At 58.9% G+C, this 18582-nt stretch overlaps 1 protein-coding gene across 2 annotated transcripts; it reads left to right on the forward strand.

Annotated features, from left to right (window-relative positions):
• The first annotated feature begins 887 nt into the window (after positions 1-887).
• On the forward strand, positions 888-15906 carry PLCXD1 (phosphatidylinositol specific phospholipase C X domain containing 1). Of its 2 annotated transcripts, none has more exons than XM_018044435.1 (7): positions 888-1108; positions 6286-6435; positions 8699-8835; positions 11469-11597; positions 12770-12925; positions 13623-13806; positions 14694-15906. In XM_018044435.1, exons 2-7 carry the CDS (start codon positions 6306-6308, stop codon positions 14930-14932), a joined length of 975 nt encoding a protein of 324 aa, XP_017899924.1. In that variant the 5' UTR covers positions 888-1108; positions 6286-6305; the 3' UTR covers positions 14933-15906. The 2 variants fall into 2 exon arrangements, with proteins under 2 accessions (XP_017899924.1, XP_017899923.1); XM_018044434.1 differs by having other exon boundaries at positions 889-1108; positions 6151-6435; positions 14694-15350.
• The last annotated feature ends 2676 nt before the right edge of the window (positions 15907-18582 follow it).

Below are 18582 nucleotides of genomic sequence, written 5' to 3' on the forward strand. Positions count from 1 at the left end.
ACTAGCAGCTCCTGCAACAGGGACTCAGGGGCGAGGGGAGAAGGGCCGCCTGCAGCTGCTTCTCTTGGCCACCCTGTGATGTCTCTTCCCGCCCCCAGGGACTATGGCCCCCAGGCTCCTCTGCCGTGGGGCTCTCCAGGCACAAACACTGGACTGGGTTGACGCTTCCTCCTCCGGGGTACCTTCCCCACCCAAGGCTTGAACCCGCTTTCTGGTGTGGCAGGCAGATTCTTTACCTGTGAAGCCTGGCCACCAGGAGGGTTCCTGGCAGTGAGCTGGAATTCACGGTCCGCCTCTGGTCCCTTGACCTCCAGCCACAATGGGGGAAGGGAGGCGGGGGCCCAAGGCGCTAACTTGCGAGGAGCAGACAGGGCTTGCGGAGGGCGAGGGACAGACCCTCCTGGGCTCTGTCACCTGGGGCCGGCGGGGCTGCAGGCGAGGACTCGCCCTGGGGGTCCACCTTCACCGGCGGAGACCACACACCGCAGTCAGGGCTGGGACAAGGGCCACTCGGGGCTGGACACTTCAGTGGAGGACTTGGCCACCTGCCACCCAGTGTGACCCGGCGGGATCAAAGGCTTGGAGGCCTGGATGATGCAACGGAGCCCTGGGCTGACAGTCCTGTTTGCTCCGGTCCTGGGCGGCAGCGACCACATGCTGGACAGCGGCCAGCGCTCAACCAGGTAGTCAGGTCGCCCTAGCCCAGCTCACGGCCCTCAGGGCCCCCGTGGTCACACCTGGATCGCGCTGGCATCCCACCGTCTGGGCGCTGGACCCACGACGGCCCCTGGGCAGGGCTGGGCCCTGCAGACTGTCCGTCGGGGGCACCCGGGCCCCCCAACCCGGCCAGGCAGCGCTGTCCGCACAAGAGTCCCCCGCCTAGAGCCGGGCGATGCAGGGGGCGGGGCGGGGCATGTCTAGGAGGCGGTTCCCCCACCTCGGGGAGTGGGTGTTTCCGGCATCCAGTCAGGCCTTTGAGGAAACGCCTGAGGCTCCCGCGGGCCAAACGAGCTCAGCGAGCAGCCGGGAGTTCCCGCTGGACTCCGCGGTCAGAGAGTGCGGTGCGCACGCGGCGTCCCCCGGGGAGACACGCGGACAGACTCCCTCGGTGAGGCGGGGGTCCCGGGAGGTCTGCGCGCTCTGGCCCCCGGGCCCTGGGCGGCTGGACTGGGCAGCGGGAGGGGCTGGAGGGCTGAGACCTCCCGGGGGAAGGGAGGCGTCCACCTGGCGTCTGCAGGTGGAAGGAGAGTCCCTCCGGGCGCGAGCGCGGAGCCCGACAGGGGCCCTGGACTGCAGCTCGCGGGGCGCAGTTTCAAGCCCATCACGAGTGCCGAGCCGGTGCTGACCTGTGCTGGCTGGTGCCACTCGGGGAGGACAGCTGATGACCTAGGTCTCCATCCTGTCCTGACGCTGAGGGGGTAGGGCCAGGGGCTGGTCGGGGTGGGTGGGCACTTTGGGAGCCCGGGAAGTGCTTGGGGACCCAGTGAGCCTTTCAGGGGGCTGGTGAGTTTAGGGGACCTAGTGAACGTTTCATATCTTGGGGACCCAGTGAGCCTTTCAGGTGGCTGGTGAGTTTAGGGGACCCAGTGAGCGTTTCATATCTTGGGGACCCAGTGAGCTTTTCAGGGGGCTGGTGAGTTTAGGAGACCCAGTGAGCGTTTCATATCTTGGGGACCCAGTGAGCCTTTCAGGGGGCTGGTGAGTTTAGGGGACCCAGTGAGCCTTTCAGGGGGCTGGTGACTTTAGGGGACCCAGTGAGCGTTTCATATCTTGGGGACCCAGTGAGCCTTTCAGGGGGCTGGTGACTTTAGGGGACCCAGTGAGCGTTTCATATCTTGGGGACCCAGTGAGCCTTTCAGGGGGCTGGTGAGTTTGGGGATCCAGAGAGTGTTTCACGGGGCTGGCGAGTATCTTGGGGACCCAGTGAGCCTTTCAGGGGGCTGGTGAGTTTGTGGACCTGAGCAAAGGTCTAGGAGCCTATCGCTTGTGAAGCCTGCCCACCACTCGGGGCCGGGTGAGCAGGACGACAGGAACGACCATGTGCTGGGTTCGCCGGCCCTGCGTTGCTCCATCCATTCATTCACCTCAGAACTATGCCCTGGGCGCCTGTGTGCCCGTCCCACCCGCAGACGTGCGTGCGGTCACACGGGGCCTCCCCCGTGTCTCCCCGGGGCCCGCGGGGGCGGAACCTGCCCTCACCGGCAGGCGCCCCGCACGCTCACCTGAGTGGCCCGAGGACACAGAGGGCGTGGCAGGCGCCTGAGGAAGTGCCCCGCGGAGCCCGCGGAAGCCATGGGGGCGTGCTCCCTGGGGTGCTGTCCGAGGCCTCAAGGCTGCGTGGCCCCGAGCATTCCTGAATCTGCACTCGGAAACCAGACAGCTGGGGCTCACAGCCAAGGGAGAGAGGGTCGGTGACCCACACGTGTGTACCGGGGAGACGGGAGCGTCCTGCAAGGACGGGATTGGTGTCCCCGGGGGATGGCGTTTTCCCTCCCTTCACAATGAAGCCACCAGGGTCTCAGGCCAGCGCACACGGGAGGGTGAAGGGCTTGTGACTCAGTGACCCGGATTCTGACGGAACAGACGTCCGGGGATGTGGAGACAGGAGGGCTCAGGACTGGGCAGGAGCCCTGTGTTATGGGGAGGTCTCCTCTGCGAAGGGAAGAGACAGACACACACCCACAGGTGTCCCCAGGGTGCTGACACAGACGCACCAGAGGAGCACTAGCAGCCGGGGCGCACGCACCCGCAGGTGCTCCCCACGGCGCTGCGCGGGGCTCCCCAGGGCGCTGGGCTCGGACTTCTGACACACTGTTTAGCTGTGTGTTCTACTCGCATCTCCTTGAAGCTGTTGAAAATCGTGTTCGGATTAGAAAGAGACTTTTATTCTGAAGGGTCATTGTGAAGAGGAAAGGGGACTGTTACAGGAAAAGAGTCCTTCAGGCAGGAGCATTACTCTAGAGAGGGGATGATTACACAGAGGTGGGGCTTTGAACTGTGGAGAAGACTCTTGAGAGTCCCTTGGACTGCAAGGAGAGCCGACCAGTCCATTCTGAACGAGATCAGCCCCGGGTGGTCATTGGAAGGACTGATGCTAAAGCTGAAACTCCAGTACTTTGGCCACCTCACACGAAGAGTTGACTCATTGGAAAAGACTCTGATGCTGGGGGGGGATTGGGGGCAGGAGGAGAAGGGGACGACAGAGGATGAGATGGCTGGATGGCATCACGGACTCGATGGACGTGAGTCTCAGTGAACTCCGGGAGTTGGTGATGGACAGAAAGGCCTGGGGTGCAGCGATTCCTGGTGTCACAGAGAGTCGGACAAGACTGAGCGACTGAATTGAACTGAGGGCTTTATTTGTGCAAGGGGCAATATTACTGCAGAGAGGTGACTACTATGATAGAGGGGAGATACAGCCATCACAGGGCCTATGACCATGTAGGGAGGATATTCCTGTGGAGAAAGTGAAAGTCGCTCAGTCCTGTCTGACTCTGCACAGGCCGTGGGATTCTCCAGGCCACAATACTGGAGCGGGTGGCCTCTCCCTTCTCCAGGGAGTCTTCCCAACCCAGGGACTGAACCCAGTCTCCTCCATTGCAGGCAGATTCCTTCCCAGCTGAGCCAGCAGGGAAGCCCTGCTGTGGAGCGGGGACCCCTAATAAAGAAGGACCCTTACTGTAGTGGGGGACTATTACTGTGGAGGGGCAACACTGACAACAGAGGGAGATTATTGGAGGAGAGACTCTTACCACAGAGACAGACTTACTACAACGGGGGTGGACCCCGACAGTAGAGGGGGACGTTCACCATAAACGGAGATTAGAGCAACAGAGGACTTTTACTCTAGAGGGGGGATAGCAGAAGCAGACGATTGTAATTATGGGGACTACTAGAATCGAGGAGGACTATTATTGCAGAGAGGAGACTATGACACTATAGGATCATTACTCTAGGGGAGACTACTACTGTAGAAGGGGAACTTTGACAACAGAGGGGCACTATTACTGTAGAGGGGGGACTATGACAACAGAAGGGGACTATTACTGTAGAGGGGGGACTCTGACAACAGAAGGGAACTATTACTGTAGGGAGGGACTCTGACAACAGAAGGGGACTATTACTGTAGGGGGGGACTATGACAATGGAAGGGGACTATTACTGTAGGGGGGACTATGACAACAGAAGGGGACTATTACTGTAGAGGGGGGACTCTGACAACAGAAGGGAACTATTACTGTAGGGAGGGACTCTGACAACAGAAGGGGACTATTACTGTAGGGGGGGACTATGACAACGGAAGGGGACTATTACTGTAGGGGGGACTATGACAACAGAAGGGGACTATTACTGTAGGGAGGGACTCTGACAACAGAAGGGGACTATTACTGTAGGGGGGACTATGACAACAGAAGGGGACTATTACTGTAGGGGGGACTATGACAACAGAAGGGAACTATTACTGTAGGGAGGGACTCTGACAACAGAAGGGGACTATTACTGTAGAGGGGGGACTCTGACAACAGAAGGGGATTATTACTGTATAGGGGGTACTCTGACAACAGAAGGGGATTATTACTGTATAGGGGGGACTCTGACAACAGAAGGGGATTATTACTGTATAGGGGGTACTCTGACAACAGAAGGGGATTATTACTGTATAGGGGGGACTCTGACAACAGAAGGGGATTATTACTGTATAGGGGGTACTCTGACAACAGAAGGGGATTATTATTGTATAGGGGGGACTCTGACAACAGAAGGGAACTATTACTGTATGGGGGGACTCTGACAACAGAAGGGGACTATTACTGTAGGGGGGGGACTCTGACAACAGAAGGGGACTATTACTGTAGAGGGGGGACTCTGACAACAGAAGGGGATTATTACTGTATAGGGGGTACTCTGACAACAGAAGGGGATTATTACTGTATAGGGGGGACTCTGACAACAGAAGGGAACTATTACTGTATGGGGGGACTCTGACAACAGAAGGGGACTATTACTGTAGGGGGGGACTATGACAACAGAAGGGGACTATTACTGTATAGGGGGGACTATGAGAACAGAAGGGGACTATTACTGTAGAGGTGAGACTGTGACAACAGAAGGGGACTATTACTGTATAGGGGGGACCTGAAGAATGGGAACCACCCCTGTCCATGGGGAGCAGTAAACACAAGAACAGAGGCCCAGGCGTGTGTTTGCCATGAAGGCACTCCTGGTGGCACGTGGACCACAGGCCCTGACTGGGGAGGAGCCGTGAGGGGGGGCCTCTGCCCAAGCAGGGACAGGGGCTGCAGTTGGGGCTGGGCAGGCGGAACCAGCGGGTCGCAGGCCCATGTTCTGACCGGGTCAGCCCCGATGGACGATCCCGGGGAGGAACTGGTCTGTGTGGCCGGGTCAGGGAAGTGAGGATCTGAGTCTCTACAGGGAGGAAAACTGTTGCAGAAACTGTTTCCAGGACACGGGGGGTGAGGACGGGGCTTCCTGGGTCCCGGGTCACCTTCAACACCACGCGGAGGCTCTCTCCCCTCTCCCTGGTGGGAAGACGAGGCACAGAGGCTCGGGAGCGATGTCAGGGGCCGCCACCCAAGTCCTGTCTCCAGGTGATTCTGTTTTAAATCGTCTCCTTGCATCACGGGATGGCCGCGCTTGGCCCCACGGTAGTAAAGACGCTAGTGTTTTCACTTCCCTGTCCCCGCCCTGTCAGGACACCCACCCGTAACAGGAGAGAGGGGACACTCAGACCCTGACCAGAGGCGCTCCCAGCTTCTTAGCTGCTCAGCCGGGCGCTTCATCCTGGGAGCCTATACTGTCTCGTTTCCTGCAGCAACAGCCACCAGAGGACAGAGCTCCTCGGGGGCGTGAAGGAGGTGTGGCCTAGTGCCTACGCTCCAGCCCCCTAGGATGGAAGCCCCCATTCCTGCAGACCCCGCAGGCTCAACAGGGGCCCCTCAGAGGAGGGGCTGGTGCAGAGCGCGAGGGTGGGGGGCCCTCTGGAGGGGGTCGCCAGCTCCAGCAGCAGGGAAAACAGACTTGAGGTGCTGGGGTCTGTCTGTTGGTCCCTGTCCCCCGTCCCTTGCTCCCCCTCAAACCCTCCCTTCACCTCCCGTGACTCTTCATGTCTCTGTCCATTTCTGTCTCTAGAGCTGTCTCCCCTCGCCAGCACCCCATCCTTTCACTTGGTTTCACTTGGAGAGAAGCCCGCAGGTTCCCATTTCTGAGCCACGCCTCCGCGCACGTCCTGTTTCAACTCCTGCAGAGCCCCGTTTCCTCCCGCAGATCTCCCGGCTCGGCCTCCGATGGGCGGGCAAGTGAGCTCCGCCGGCTCCTTCCGCGGCCTGCCCTGCGCCTCCAAGGCGAACGCGGACTGGATGTCGGCGCTGAGCTCTCGGCTCTGGGACGTGCCGCTGCACCAGCTCTCCATCCCAGGTGAGGCCCCGCAGGCTTGGCTCGGCGGGAAGGCGGCCTCCAGACGGTCCCGGGTGTGCGAAGCCTCAGTGCCAAACGTGCAGGCACACACGTGCAGGCACACACGTGCAGGCACACACACATTGCACACACGGAACACTCATGCACACACGCAAGGAACACACACACATTTGAGTGCACGCGTAGTGCTCACATACACACCAGCACCTTCCCTCTGCTCCACTTTATCCCCATTCAACACGGAAGGCACATAAACCCCAGAGAGCCTGCCTTCAGGACACGTGCCAGCCCTGGGGGGAGGGGGCGTGCTTTCTCGACCACTGTCCTACTCCCTGGGACCCCCGGGACCTTGAGCTCCCTCACCTTCGCACCCACGCTTTCCATCAGAGCTCGGGCAGCACCTTCTGCACTTGGGCCCGGAGCGCCCAAAGTTTAGGGTGTCCACCTGGCCCCAGACGACTCGGTAAGTGGTACCGGAACTATTTAGTTAAAATGAGGAACCTCTTGACTCCAGCCAGTTTGGTCGCAAAGTGCTGCAAAGCTCAGCCGTGGGCGGGCATCTCGACTTGGGAATGCCTGGAGGTACCCAGGTAGGCGGGCACTTCCAGGGCGACACTGCTGTGCTCAGGCCATCGGAGGGGCAGCCACCGGGGCCTGGGCGGGGAGGGTCCCCGCCGGCCAGCACCAGCCTGCTTACCTCCCAAGGTGCAAACGCGCCGTTCTCCACGCACACTCCTCTGGCCACGACCCTGGGCACTGCCCGCTGGGCGCGCACACGAGCAGCGGGACCAACAGGAAGTGCCGTTTCCTAGGCAAGGCAGCCTCAGACTCCTCCTCGCCCTCTCGACGGCTCTGGGGTTTGATGCCCACCACCCCACCCTCCCTAGGAGGGGCCCACACGGCCCTTCCCTGCGGGTGTGGAGTAGCCAGGGAACCGCGGACCCCGTCTCCGCCTTTCGGCTGCTTCCCGGCGAGCAAGGCCGTGGGGGCTCCACAAGGAGGGGGCGTCCGGGTCTTCAGGCCGCCTGCACCCACGAGGGGCCCGCTCTCCTTACACAGAACTCCTGAGGCCCTCTCCCAGGCCCGGGCACCTCTCACCTGCTTCCGTCTTTGCAAATGTGCCTGTTCTGGACATTTCTTATAAATGCACATGGAAAACGTCTCCTTCTCTGCTCCTCTCACTCACCGTCATGTGTTCACGGTCCGTCCACTATGTAGCCTGTGTTAGAGCTTCACTCCTTTTCATGGTGAGTCGCAGACCACCGTGTGCATGGACCACATGCTGAGAACCCACCCATCCGTCCATCCACCCACTCACCGGCCATCCACTCATCCACCCACTCATTGTCCATCCACCCACTCATCCATCCGTCTAACCACCAACTCACCATCCATCCACCCATGCATCCAACCACCCCCCATCTATCCCTCCCTCCATCCCTCCACCCACCCACCATCCATCCATCCATCCATCCACCCACTTATCCACCCTCCCATCCACTCTTCCATACAGCATCAAATCAAATTATACTGTGAACTTGTAAATCCTCCTTCCCATCCCTTGACCCTGAGAATAAATTTAAAAAAAGATGGGAGAAAGAAATAAAGCTCATCCAGACCTATGTTCAGAGACAGAGGGAAGGATTTCTGGATTGTCCCCTGGTAACTGCTAAGGTGTGAATCTGAGCACACTGTCTCTGAAACAGACCACACAGATTTAAAAGGAAAAAGAATAGATGAAACTGGAGCCATAAAGAGCCTGAAAATACCATGAGTAACTTCAAAGTACTTGTAACTAGAGGGTCTGTCTGCATTCACTCAGTCACACTCTCTGCAACCCCACGGACTGCACCCGCCAGGATCCTCTTTCCGTGGGATTCTCCAAGCAGGAATCCTGGAGTGGGCTGCCGGGCCCTCCTCCAGGGGACCTTCCTGACCCAGGGATAAAACCTGCGTCTTTTATGTCTCCTGCATTGGCGGGCGGGTTCTTTGCCAGGAACACCACCTGGGAAACCACACACCTTGAAATCAGAAGCCATCTGAAGCCTTTCCTGTCCAAAACCGGGACTCCTTAAATGCCCTCCACTTGCTCCCATCTGCAGAGACCCCACTGCGAAACAGGATTCAGTTCCACGGTCCAGGTGGACGTGACTTTCAGGATTCCCTGCGCCCTGCGGCGCTACAGCCGTGCGTCCCAAGGGCGGCCCGGGGGCACAGGGGGCAGGCTCGGGGGTGACGTGTCCCCCGCCTGGTGTGCCTGCAGGGAGTCACGACACGATGACCTACTGCCTGAACAAGAAGTCGCCCATCTCCAGCCAGGAGCCGAGGCTGCTGCAGCTTCTGCGCAAAGTGCTGCCGTGCGTCACCCTGCCCGTGGTGCTCAAGTGGTCCACCACACAGGTGAGGCTGTGCAGGCACGCCCAGCCCTGGCCCAGCTCCAGCCGCTGGTGTGACCCCAGGGCGGTGTCCTCATCCCTGTGGGGGAACAGGATGGAGAACAAACCCGCTGTGCAGCTCAACTGTTCTTGAGCCGCTCAGTCGTGTCTGCCTCTTTGCAACCCCATGGACTAAAGTCTACCAGGCTCCTCCACCAGTGGGATTCTGCAGGCAAGAACACTGGAGTGGGTTGCCATGCCCTCCTGCAGGGGATCTCCCGACCCAGCGAGCCTCCCAGAAAGGTAGCAAAGGACAGAGCTTTACTGTGGACCAGCCTGAAGCCACGAACTAAGAGCATCACAGGCTGAAGTCAGAGGCTGGGGGATCACAGGCTGAAGTCAGAGGCTGGGGGGGGGGGGGGGAGGAAGGGGGAGGGTCCCGCCCATTGTGCAGCTGAGGACAGCTCCTTCCTGCTCCCAGATAAGCAATAGCTGAGTTCCCACGTCCTCTGAGGTGGCTTTGTGTTTGCAGCTCGACACCCCCTCCAGGGAGGATTCCTTGGTGGCTCAGATGGTAAGGAATCCGCCTGCAATGCAGGGAACTCAGGTTTGATCCCTGGGTGGGGGAAGATCCCCTGAAGGAGGAAATGGCCGCCCACTCCAGTGTGCTGGCCTGGAGACTCCCATGGACAGAGAGCCTGGCGGGCTGCAGCCCGTGGGGTCCCAGAGAACCAGACGCAGGCACTCCCTCCCTCCCCCTGCAGCACTCCTCCCGGCGGCACAGGGTTTAGGGGTGGGGAGAAGCCAGGTGGGCGGCAGTCACTGTGCAGGATGGAGGGGTCGATGGTGGGGCCTGTGAGGAGGGGGCACCAACTGGCAGCAGCCCTGTTGCTGGCACACAGGCCAGCTGGGGGTGGATGGTGGGGGGTAGAGAACCCGCCTGGGCCCAGGGGCCGCAAGAACAAGGGCCCACCTCGGGGGCAGGCGGCCCCGCCTTCCTGTACCCTGCGTGGGGGGCACTCACGTTCCTGGTTTTTCGGCTCCCAGGCTGGTCCTCCCCAGGGGACCCGAGGCTGTCAAGCGCACCTCTTGCCTCGTGTAATTGCACCTCTGGCCTCGTGTAATTGCTACCTCCTGCAATGTGTAATTGCTTCCCCCTGGGAGGTCCCCAGTTGCTGGAATCCTGCTGTGGGACCTGAGGGGCGGAGAGCAAGGGCTGGAATGTGGGCAAGCCTCATTCCTGCTCCAGTCAGGCGCCTGCAGCTCGCACCCAGAGGGGCAGGTCCACCAGAGCCCAGGAGGCCTGTAGGGCTGGGGGCCCTCTGCTCTGAGGGTCCCTTGGTGCCGGGGTCCCTCCGTCCTGGGAGGCCTGGGTGCCGGGGTCTCAAGTGGTACGGCTGCCAGGGAGGCCTGGGGTGTGCGTGGTGGGGGGGGGGGGTCTTTCGGGGGGTGTTGAAGGTCAGCGGCTGCAGCAGCCCTCGACTTAATCCTTTTAGAGGTGGATGGCAAGTCACAGCTGACAATATTCATATTAGTCTTTGCTTTTTCTTTCATTTTGCATTGGATGGGGGGGAGGGTCTGTGACTTTCTTTCCCTTTTTTTATCCTTTTCTTTCTTTCTTTTTCTATCGACTCCATGCAGAGAACACAGTACCGTTTTCTGCTACTAGCTGATTTTAATATTCATTTTTACTTTTCCTTTTACTTTGGATAGAGGGAGACTATCGCTTTCTTTCCCTTTTTTTAAATCCTTAGATGTTTTTCTTCTCCCTAATAACGCTGTGTAGAGAACACTGCCATTTTCTGCTGCCGATCTACGCTAACATTAGTCTTTGCTTCTCCTAGTTTGGATAGAGCACACCTGTTGTTTTCTTTCCGACTTTTCTCCCTTTTTGTTTTCTTTGCCATTACGATTCCTTGTAGAGGACAAAGTACCTTTTCTGCTACTAAGTTATGTTATGGCTTCCCTGGTGGCTCAGCTGGTAAGGAGCCTGCCTGCAATGCGGGAGACCTGGGTTTGATCCCTGGGTTGGGAATGCCCCCTGGAGAAGGGAAAGGCTCCCCACTCCAGTGATCCTGCCTGGAGAATCCCATGGACAGAGGGGTCTGTGGGCCACAGTCCATGGGACTGCCAAGAGTTGGACACGACTGAGCAGCTTTCCCTTTTCATTTCCGTTGCTGTTATTCTTTGCTTTTTCCTCTTATTCACGCGGCAGGCAGACCTTTCTTCCTTTCCTTCTGCCCCTTGGTTCCTCCTTGCCTTCCCTAGCGCCTCTGTGGGGGTGGCGGCAGACCTCTGTGGGTCCCGTGTGTCCTCACGTCCGAGGGTCCAGCTGGGATGTCCTGGAGCCTGCGCTGGTGAACCCACTGGGGGCTTCTGCCCAGGGACTGCCAGGGAGGAGGGTGAGGCTGGACCCTGCAGGGACCCCCAAGGCCACAGTCTGGGCCTGGGCTCTGTGGCTGCACGTGACCAGTGACCCTGCAGACCCTGTTCCCAGAAGCAGGACCTGAGCCTGGCGGCTCCAACACTGCTGACTTCACGGTGGACGACGCGGCCCTCAGCTGGGCATCCTCAGCGCGGGCCCAGCCCTCGAGGGTGGCGACGAGCCGAGGCAGGGCCACCCTGTGCCCAGCACCGGTGACCGACCCCTGTGTGCAGGTGCTGAGCGTCACGGAGCAGCTGGATGCGGGCGTGCGGTACCTGGACCTGCGGATCGCACACATGGAGGAGGGCTCCGAGAGTAACCTGCACTTCGTCCACATGGTGTACACGACGGCCCTCGTGGAGGTGGGCGCGCACGGGCGGGGGCCGCCAGCCAGGGACAGCCACGTGCGGTCCAGGCAGGACAGGCTGACCTGTAAGGGGCAACACAGGCCCACCCCAGTTAGAAGATGCTGACCCCTAAGGGGGCGGACGCACACCCATTCAGACAGACACACGTCCACCCCAATTAGAAGACGCTGACCCCTAAGGGGGCAGACACACGTCCACTCAGATGGACACACGTCCACCCCAGTTAGAAGACACTGACGCCTAAGGAGACAGACACACATCCACTCAGATGGACCCACGTCCCCTCCAGTCAATAGAGGTGAACCCCTGACAGGATAGACACACGTCCACCCGTTAGAAGACGCCAAACTCTAAGGGGGCAGACACACGGCCACTCAGACAGACACACGTCCACCTCAGTTAGAAGACGCTTACCCCTAAGGGGACAGACAGGTCCACTCAGATGGACCCACGTCCCCTCCAATCAAGAGGCTGACCCGTAGGAGGATGGACACATGTCCACCCCAGTTAGAAGATGCTGACTCCTAAGGTAAGGGGATGGATACACGTCCACTCCAGGCAGGAGAGGGCTGGCCTCTGGCATCAGCCACTCAGAATCCCCAACCAGCATGCGTTTCTGAACTCACACCTGCAGCCCTGGCCTCTGGGGCGTCTCCCGCAGTTTGGCTGAACCGGGTCCTCAGCGTGTCTTCCTGTGTCCAGTCCATCCTCTCGGCCGCCGAGTCACTGCACGGCTTCCTCTGGCCACGGCCCCTGTGCCCCCACCGTAGACACCAGCGACCCTCGGGGTCTGGGGGCGCCGTCCCTGGGCCTGGGTGTGCGCGCACCCTGCCGGCCTCGCACGCTCCCTGCAGTGCACACTCCACACAAGCCTATGAGCACTGCTCCCTGCTGCTGTGCGTGCACACACACGCACATCTGTGCACACACAGGCCCTGACCACATGCACACACGTGTGTGCACCATACCCACAGGAGCGTGTACACACACCCACGGCTCCCCGCTGCCACTCGGGAGAGGCTGGGTCCCTTGGGAGCAGGCGCCTTGCTCTGTGTCTTTCTGTGTCAGGACCCCCTGACCCGTCTGTGGAGTGGTCGTGCTGGGGGAAGCCCCCACCCACACCCCTTCGTCTCTCACACGAGGCCCTTCTCGCCACCCCCGCCCAGGACACGCTCACGGAGATCTCCGAGTGGCTGGAGGGCCACCCCCGGGAGGTGGTCATCCTGGCGTGCAGAAACTTCGAGGGCGTGACGGAGGACCTGCACGAGTACCTGGTGGGCTGCATCAAGAACATCTTCGGGGACATGCTGTGTCCCCGCGGGGTGAGCGGGGCTCCCCGCTCTCGGCAGCAGGGGTGGGGGGAGCGCCAGGCTCCACTGTAATCATGGACCATCCGCTCGGCGGGTGAGGCTGATTCAGGCGCCAGGTGACGCCTCTCGCGGAAGCGCCGTACTCCACCCACCACTATCGCCACTCACACCCCAGTAACCAGCCCATCACTGGCCACAGGCACCCCCAGTAGTCCACCCTGCCCGGTCTCCACTCAGACTCCCCCAAAATCCATCAGTCACTCCTCGAGATGCCCCAGTCACCCACCTGCCATTTCCTATCAGAAACCCCATTAATCCACCCACCTCTGTTTCCACTCAGGAACCGCCATAATCTGCCCATCACTGCTCAAGACACCCAAGTAATCTACCCACCAGAGTCTCCACTCAAACACCCCCAAAATCTACAAGTCACTGCTCAAGACACCCCAATAACCCATCACCGTCTCCACTCAGACACCCCAGTGACCTACCCACCAGTGTCTCTACTGAGACACGTCAATAACCCACCCACGACTCTCTTCTCACAGAGAACCCGATAACCAGCCCGTCACTGCTCACAGACACCCCAATAACCCACACATCACTGTAGCTTCTGGGACACCCCCAATAACTGACACAGCGTGTCACAAGGCACCCCAGTAGCCCCTGTGCACACGTCTCACAGGCACCCGGCTGATTCCCCCCCCAGGAGGTGCCGACTCTGCGCCAGCTGTGGTCACGGGGCCAGCAGGTCATCCTGTCGTACGAGGACGAGGCGTCCGTGAGCCGGCACGTGGAACTGTGGCCCGGGATCCCCTACTGGTGGGGGAACAAGGTGAAGCCCCAGGACCTGGTCCACTACCTGGAGCGCATGAAGAGCTGCGGCCGCCCAGGTGAGTGCCGCCTCGCACCAGGACACCTGGTCATACGCTTGTCCGAGGGCTTCGGGCTGGCTTTGGGTTCAAGTGGAGAAACGGAACATGACGTGTTAGGGGACGTTACTGTGTCCACCACAGGGGGTCAGGATGTGGACATCCGTGCACACATTATTGTGTCCACGACACAGGGTCAGGACGTGGACATCTTTGGGGTCACCGTCCAGCCTGCCTGCCCTCTCTAACAGGAGAAACTCATGAGTCAACACCCCTGTGAGCCCCTGCTGTCTGAACTTTGGTCTCTGTCGGACATCTGAAGCTCTGACTGCTGCGGAGGCCAGAGTCTGGATGGGGTGACGGCATGGGCGGGTGACCCCATGGGTTAGTGGTCACATGAGCACGTGACCGCCTGGGCGGGTGACCGCATGGGTTAGTGGTCACATGGGCGGGTGACCCCATGGGTTAGTGGTCACATGGGCACGTGACCGCCTGGGCGGGTGACCGCATGGGCAGGTGACCGCATGGGTTAGTGGTCACATGGGCGGGTGACCGCATGGGTCAGTGGTCACATGGGCGGGTGACCGCATGGGTCAGTGGTCACATGGGCGGGTGACCGCATGGGTTAGTGGTCACATGGGCGGGTGACCGCATGGGTTAGTGGTCACATGGGTGGGTGACCCCATGGGTTAGTGGTCACATGGGCAGGTGACCACATGGACGGGTGACCGAGTGGGTGGGTAACTGTGTGGGTGGGTGACCGGTCTGAGTTGCTGACCCCGTGGGCGGGCGACCGTGTGAGTCGGTGACCACATGGGGTGGCTGGCCACGTGACCCCGTGGGTTAGTGACCGCACACGAGGGCGGCTGGAGCCGACACCGTGAACAGCAGCCCCTCTCTCGTCCCAGGCGGGCTGTTCGTGGCCGGCATCAACCTCACGGAGAACCTGGAGTTCATCCTCGTCCACCCAGCCTGGTCGCTGCAGAAGCTGACCCTGTCGGGGCTCCCCTACCTGTGCGCGTGGGTGCGGGCCCAGTGCCCGGGGTCGGCCGCCGGCTGCACCAACATCATCGCGGGCGACTTCATCGGGGCCAGCGGGTTTGTCAGCGACGTCATTGGGCTGAACCGGAAGCTGCTTCGGGGCTGACGGACGGCGCGCGGGCGGAGCCGGGCATCCCGGGGGCTGCTCCTCGGGCGCCTCCTGTGACGTCACCGGGCTGAACCGGAAGCCGCCTGGGGCTGACGGACAGCACGTGGGTGGAGCCGGGCATCCCGGAGGCTCCGCCTCGGTTGCGTCCTGTGACGTCACCGGCCTGAACCGGAAGCCGCCTGGGGCTGACAGACGGCGCGCTGAGGAGCTGGGCATCGCCGAGGCTGTTGTCAGGCCTGTCCTGCGGGGCTGGCAGTCCATCCATCCATCCACGGAATGTGGGTGGCTGCAGAGGTGGGGCCGGGTGGCAGGGTCCATGCGCTCCTCGGTCTTCCGTGTCTCTCAGTGGATGTAGGGTGTGAGGTGATGATTAAAGGCGACTGCGTGATTAGTACAATCGCATCTTCCAAGGAGACTCCTGGGTCTGTGGATTCCCCATGGGAGAGGCTGGGGAACCCCCTCCCCCTGGGCGCTGAGAGCGGCCGACACAACCCCCAGGTGGGTCGAGGGGGTGGGGGCGCAGTATGACACACTGTCCGTAGGGGGCACTGAGCGCAGAGCGATGCCACTGAGAAATCCCTCTTATTAGATGAGGGGCTGCCCTGGTGGCTCACCTAAGAAGGCCTCCCTGTCTCTCCTTGCTGTTCTTTGGAACTCTGCATTCACGTGGCCGTATCTTTCCGTGTCTCCTTTGCCTGTCTCTTCTCAGCAATTTGTAAGGCCTCCTCAGACAACCAGTTTGCCGTTATGCCTGTATTTTTCTTGTGGATGCTTCTGACCACCACCTCCTGTACAGTGTTAGGAACCTCGGGCCATAGATCTGGTACTCTGTGTGCCAGATCTACCCCTTGAATCTGTTTGTCACTCCACTGTATCATCACAAGGGATTTGAATTAAGCAAAGAAGCAGGAAAACAATAGAATGGGAAAGACTGGAGATCTCTTCAAGAAAATCGGAGATACCAAGGGAACATTTCATACAAAGACGGGCACAATAAAGGACAGAAATGGTACGGGCCTAACTAAAGCAGAAGATACTAAGAAGAGGTAGCAAGGATACACAGAAGAACTGTTAAAAAAAAACAGGTCTTAATAACCTGGATAACCACAATAGTGTGATCACTCACCTAAAGCCAGACATCCTGGAGTGCAAAGTCAAGTGGGCCTTAGGAAGCAACAGTACAAACAGTGGAGCTGATGGAATTCCAGCTGAGCTATTTCAAATCCTACAAGATGGTGCTGTTAAAGTGCTCCACTCAAGATGCCAGCAACTCTGGAAACCTTGGCAGTGACCACAGGACTGGAAAAGGTCAGTTTTCATTTCAATCCTAAAGAAGGGCAATGCCAAAGAATGTTCAAATTACCACACAACTGCATTCCTTTCACATGCTAGCAAGGTAATGCTCTAAATCCTTAAAGCTAGGCTTCAACAGTATGTGAACCGAGAACTTCCAGATGTATAAGCCTGATTTAGATAAGGCAGAGGAACCAGAGATCAAACTGCCAACATCTGTTGGCTCACAGATCCAGTAAAACATCTGCTTCATTGACTACACAAAAGCCTTTGACTGTGTGGATCTCAACAGACTGTGGAGAATTCTTCAAGAGATGGGAATACCAGACTACCTTACCTGGCTCCTGAGAAAGCTGTATGCAGGTCAAGAAGCAAGTTAGAACTGGACATGGAACAATCGACTGGTTCAAAATTGGGAAAGGAGTATGTCAAGGCTGTACACTGCCGCCCTGCTTATTTAACTTATATGCAGAGTACCTCATAGATGGGCTGGAAGAAGCACAAGCTGGAATCAAGATTGCTGGGAGAAACAGCAACAATACATGCAGATAACACCACCCTAATGGCAGAAAGTGAAGAGGAACTAAAGAGTCTCTTGATGAGGGTGAAAGAGAGAAGTGAAAAAGCTGGCTTGATACTCAGCATTCAAAAAACTAAGATCATGGTATCAGGTCCCATCCCTTCATGGCAAAAAGATGGAGAAACAATGGAAACAGTGACAGACTATTTTCCTGGGCTCCAAAATCATTGTGGACGGTGACTGCAGCCACGAAATTAAAAGATGCTTGCTCCTTGGAAGAAAAGCTGTGACAAACCTAGACAGAGTACTAAATAGCAGAGACATCACTTTGCCGACAGTGGTCTATAAGCAAAGCGATGGCTTCTCTGGAAGTCACGCACAGATGTGAGAATGGAACCATAAGGCAGGCTGAGCGCCGAAGAATTGATGGTTTCCAACTGTGAGCCTGGAAAACACTCTTCAGAATCCCTTGAACAGCAAGGAGATCAAAGCAGTCAATCCCAAAGGACATCAACCCTGATTATTCATTGGAAAGACTGATGCTGAAACTCCAATATTTTGGCCTCCTGATGGAAAGAGCCAACTCTTTGGGAAAGACCCCAGTACTGGGAAAGACTGAGGGCAGCAGGAGAAGGGGGCAGCTGAGGATGAGAAGGTTGGATGGCATCACCACCCCGTGCATTGGAAGCACAGGATGTTAACCGCTGGACCCCCAGGGAAGTCCCATTTTGTGGCTTTTTGTGACCAGACAACTGAGAGGTTGCTAGCAGCTTTCATGATAATCCTGGAAGTATCCTTCAAAGTCCAAGGTTGATGGAGCACAGTGCACGGCTTCTGGGTCGGAAAAGAAACCAGGGCTTCCCCGACAGCTCGGCAAATCCATCTGCCAATGCAGGAGACGTGAGGTCTATCCCTGATCCAGGAAGTTTCCCACGTGCTGTGCAGCAGCCCACCCTATGCGCCACAGCTGCTGAGCCCCGTCCTGCAGAACCTGGAGTCTCAGCTGCTGAAACCTGTCCTGCAGAACCTGGAGTCTCAGCTGCTGAAACCTGTCCTGCAGAACCTGGAGTCTCAGCTGCTGAGCCTGTCCTGCAGAACCTGGAGTCTCAGCTGCTGAGCCCTGCCCTGCAGAACCTGGAGTCTCAGCTGCTGAGCCCTGTCCTGCAGAACCTGGAGTCTCAGCTGCTGAGCCCTGTCCTGTAGAACCTGGAGTCTCAGCTGCTGAGCCCTGTCCTGCAGAACCTGGAGTCTCAGCTGCTGAGCCTGTCCTGTAGAACCTGCAGTCTCAGCTGCTGAGCCTGTCCTGCAGAACCTGCAGTCTCAGCTGCTGAAACCTGTCCTGTACAACCTGCAGTCTCAGCTGCTGAGCCCTGTCAGGCCCAGCAGTCACCTGCCTGTGTCTGAGGCAGCTCTGAGGTGAGCTCTGCTCCCCTGAGTTCTTGGGGTACAGCTTCTAGGACTGGGGGGAACCCCGGGGAGCAGGTGGGGGGATGCTGGGAGGAGAGGGGACCAGAGGCCAGAAGTGACCTGCACTGTCCTTCCTGTGTCCTGCAGACTGGGAGGAGTTGGGAATGGAGCTGGGAGGAACTGGGTGGCCAAGCACTGGGGATCCTGGAAGACACCATGACTGTGGGGGCCCTGGGACCATGTGGGCACCCCCAGGGCAGCCCTGGCCTGCTGAGGGGGGGCTGGACCCCAGGAGCCTGGGGGGTTCATCCCAAGTCACATGCTCACCACCCACCGGGGTTAGGGTTAGTGCCTGTCCACCCCACCTAGCAGACCCAGGAGGATGGAGACCAGCAGGGGCTGAGCTGAATGAACGGGAGCAGCCAGA

Source organism: Capra hircus, unplaced genomic scaffold, assembly GCF_001704415.2.
Source record: "Capra hircus breed San Clemente unplaced genomic scaffold, ASM170441v1, whole genome shotgun sequence".
NCBI lineage: Eukaryota > Metazoa > Chordata > Mammalia > Artiodactyla > Bovidae > Capra > Capra hircus.

Excerpts from the sequence above, each read along its gene's own strand:
- PLCXD1 (XM_018044435.1), top strand. The coding sequence starts at position 6,306 with ATGGGCGGGCAAGTGAGCTCCGCCGGCTCCTTCCGCGGCCTGCCCTGC. Across the intron at positions 11,598-12,769 it reads ACACGACGGCCCTCGTGGAG|GACACGCTCACGGAGATCTC; the intron begins GTGGGCGCGCAC and ends ACCCCCGCCCAG. Across the intron at positions 13,807-14,693 it reads GAAGAGCTGCGGCCGCCCAG|GCGGGCTGTTCGTGGCCGGC; the intron begins GTGAGTGCCGCC and ends CTCTCGTCCCAG.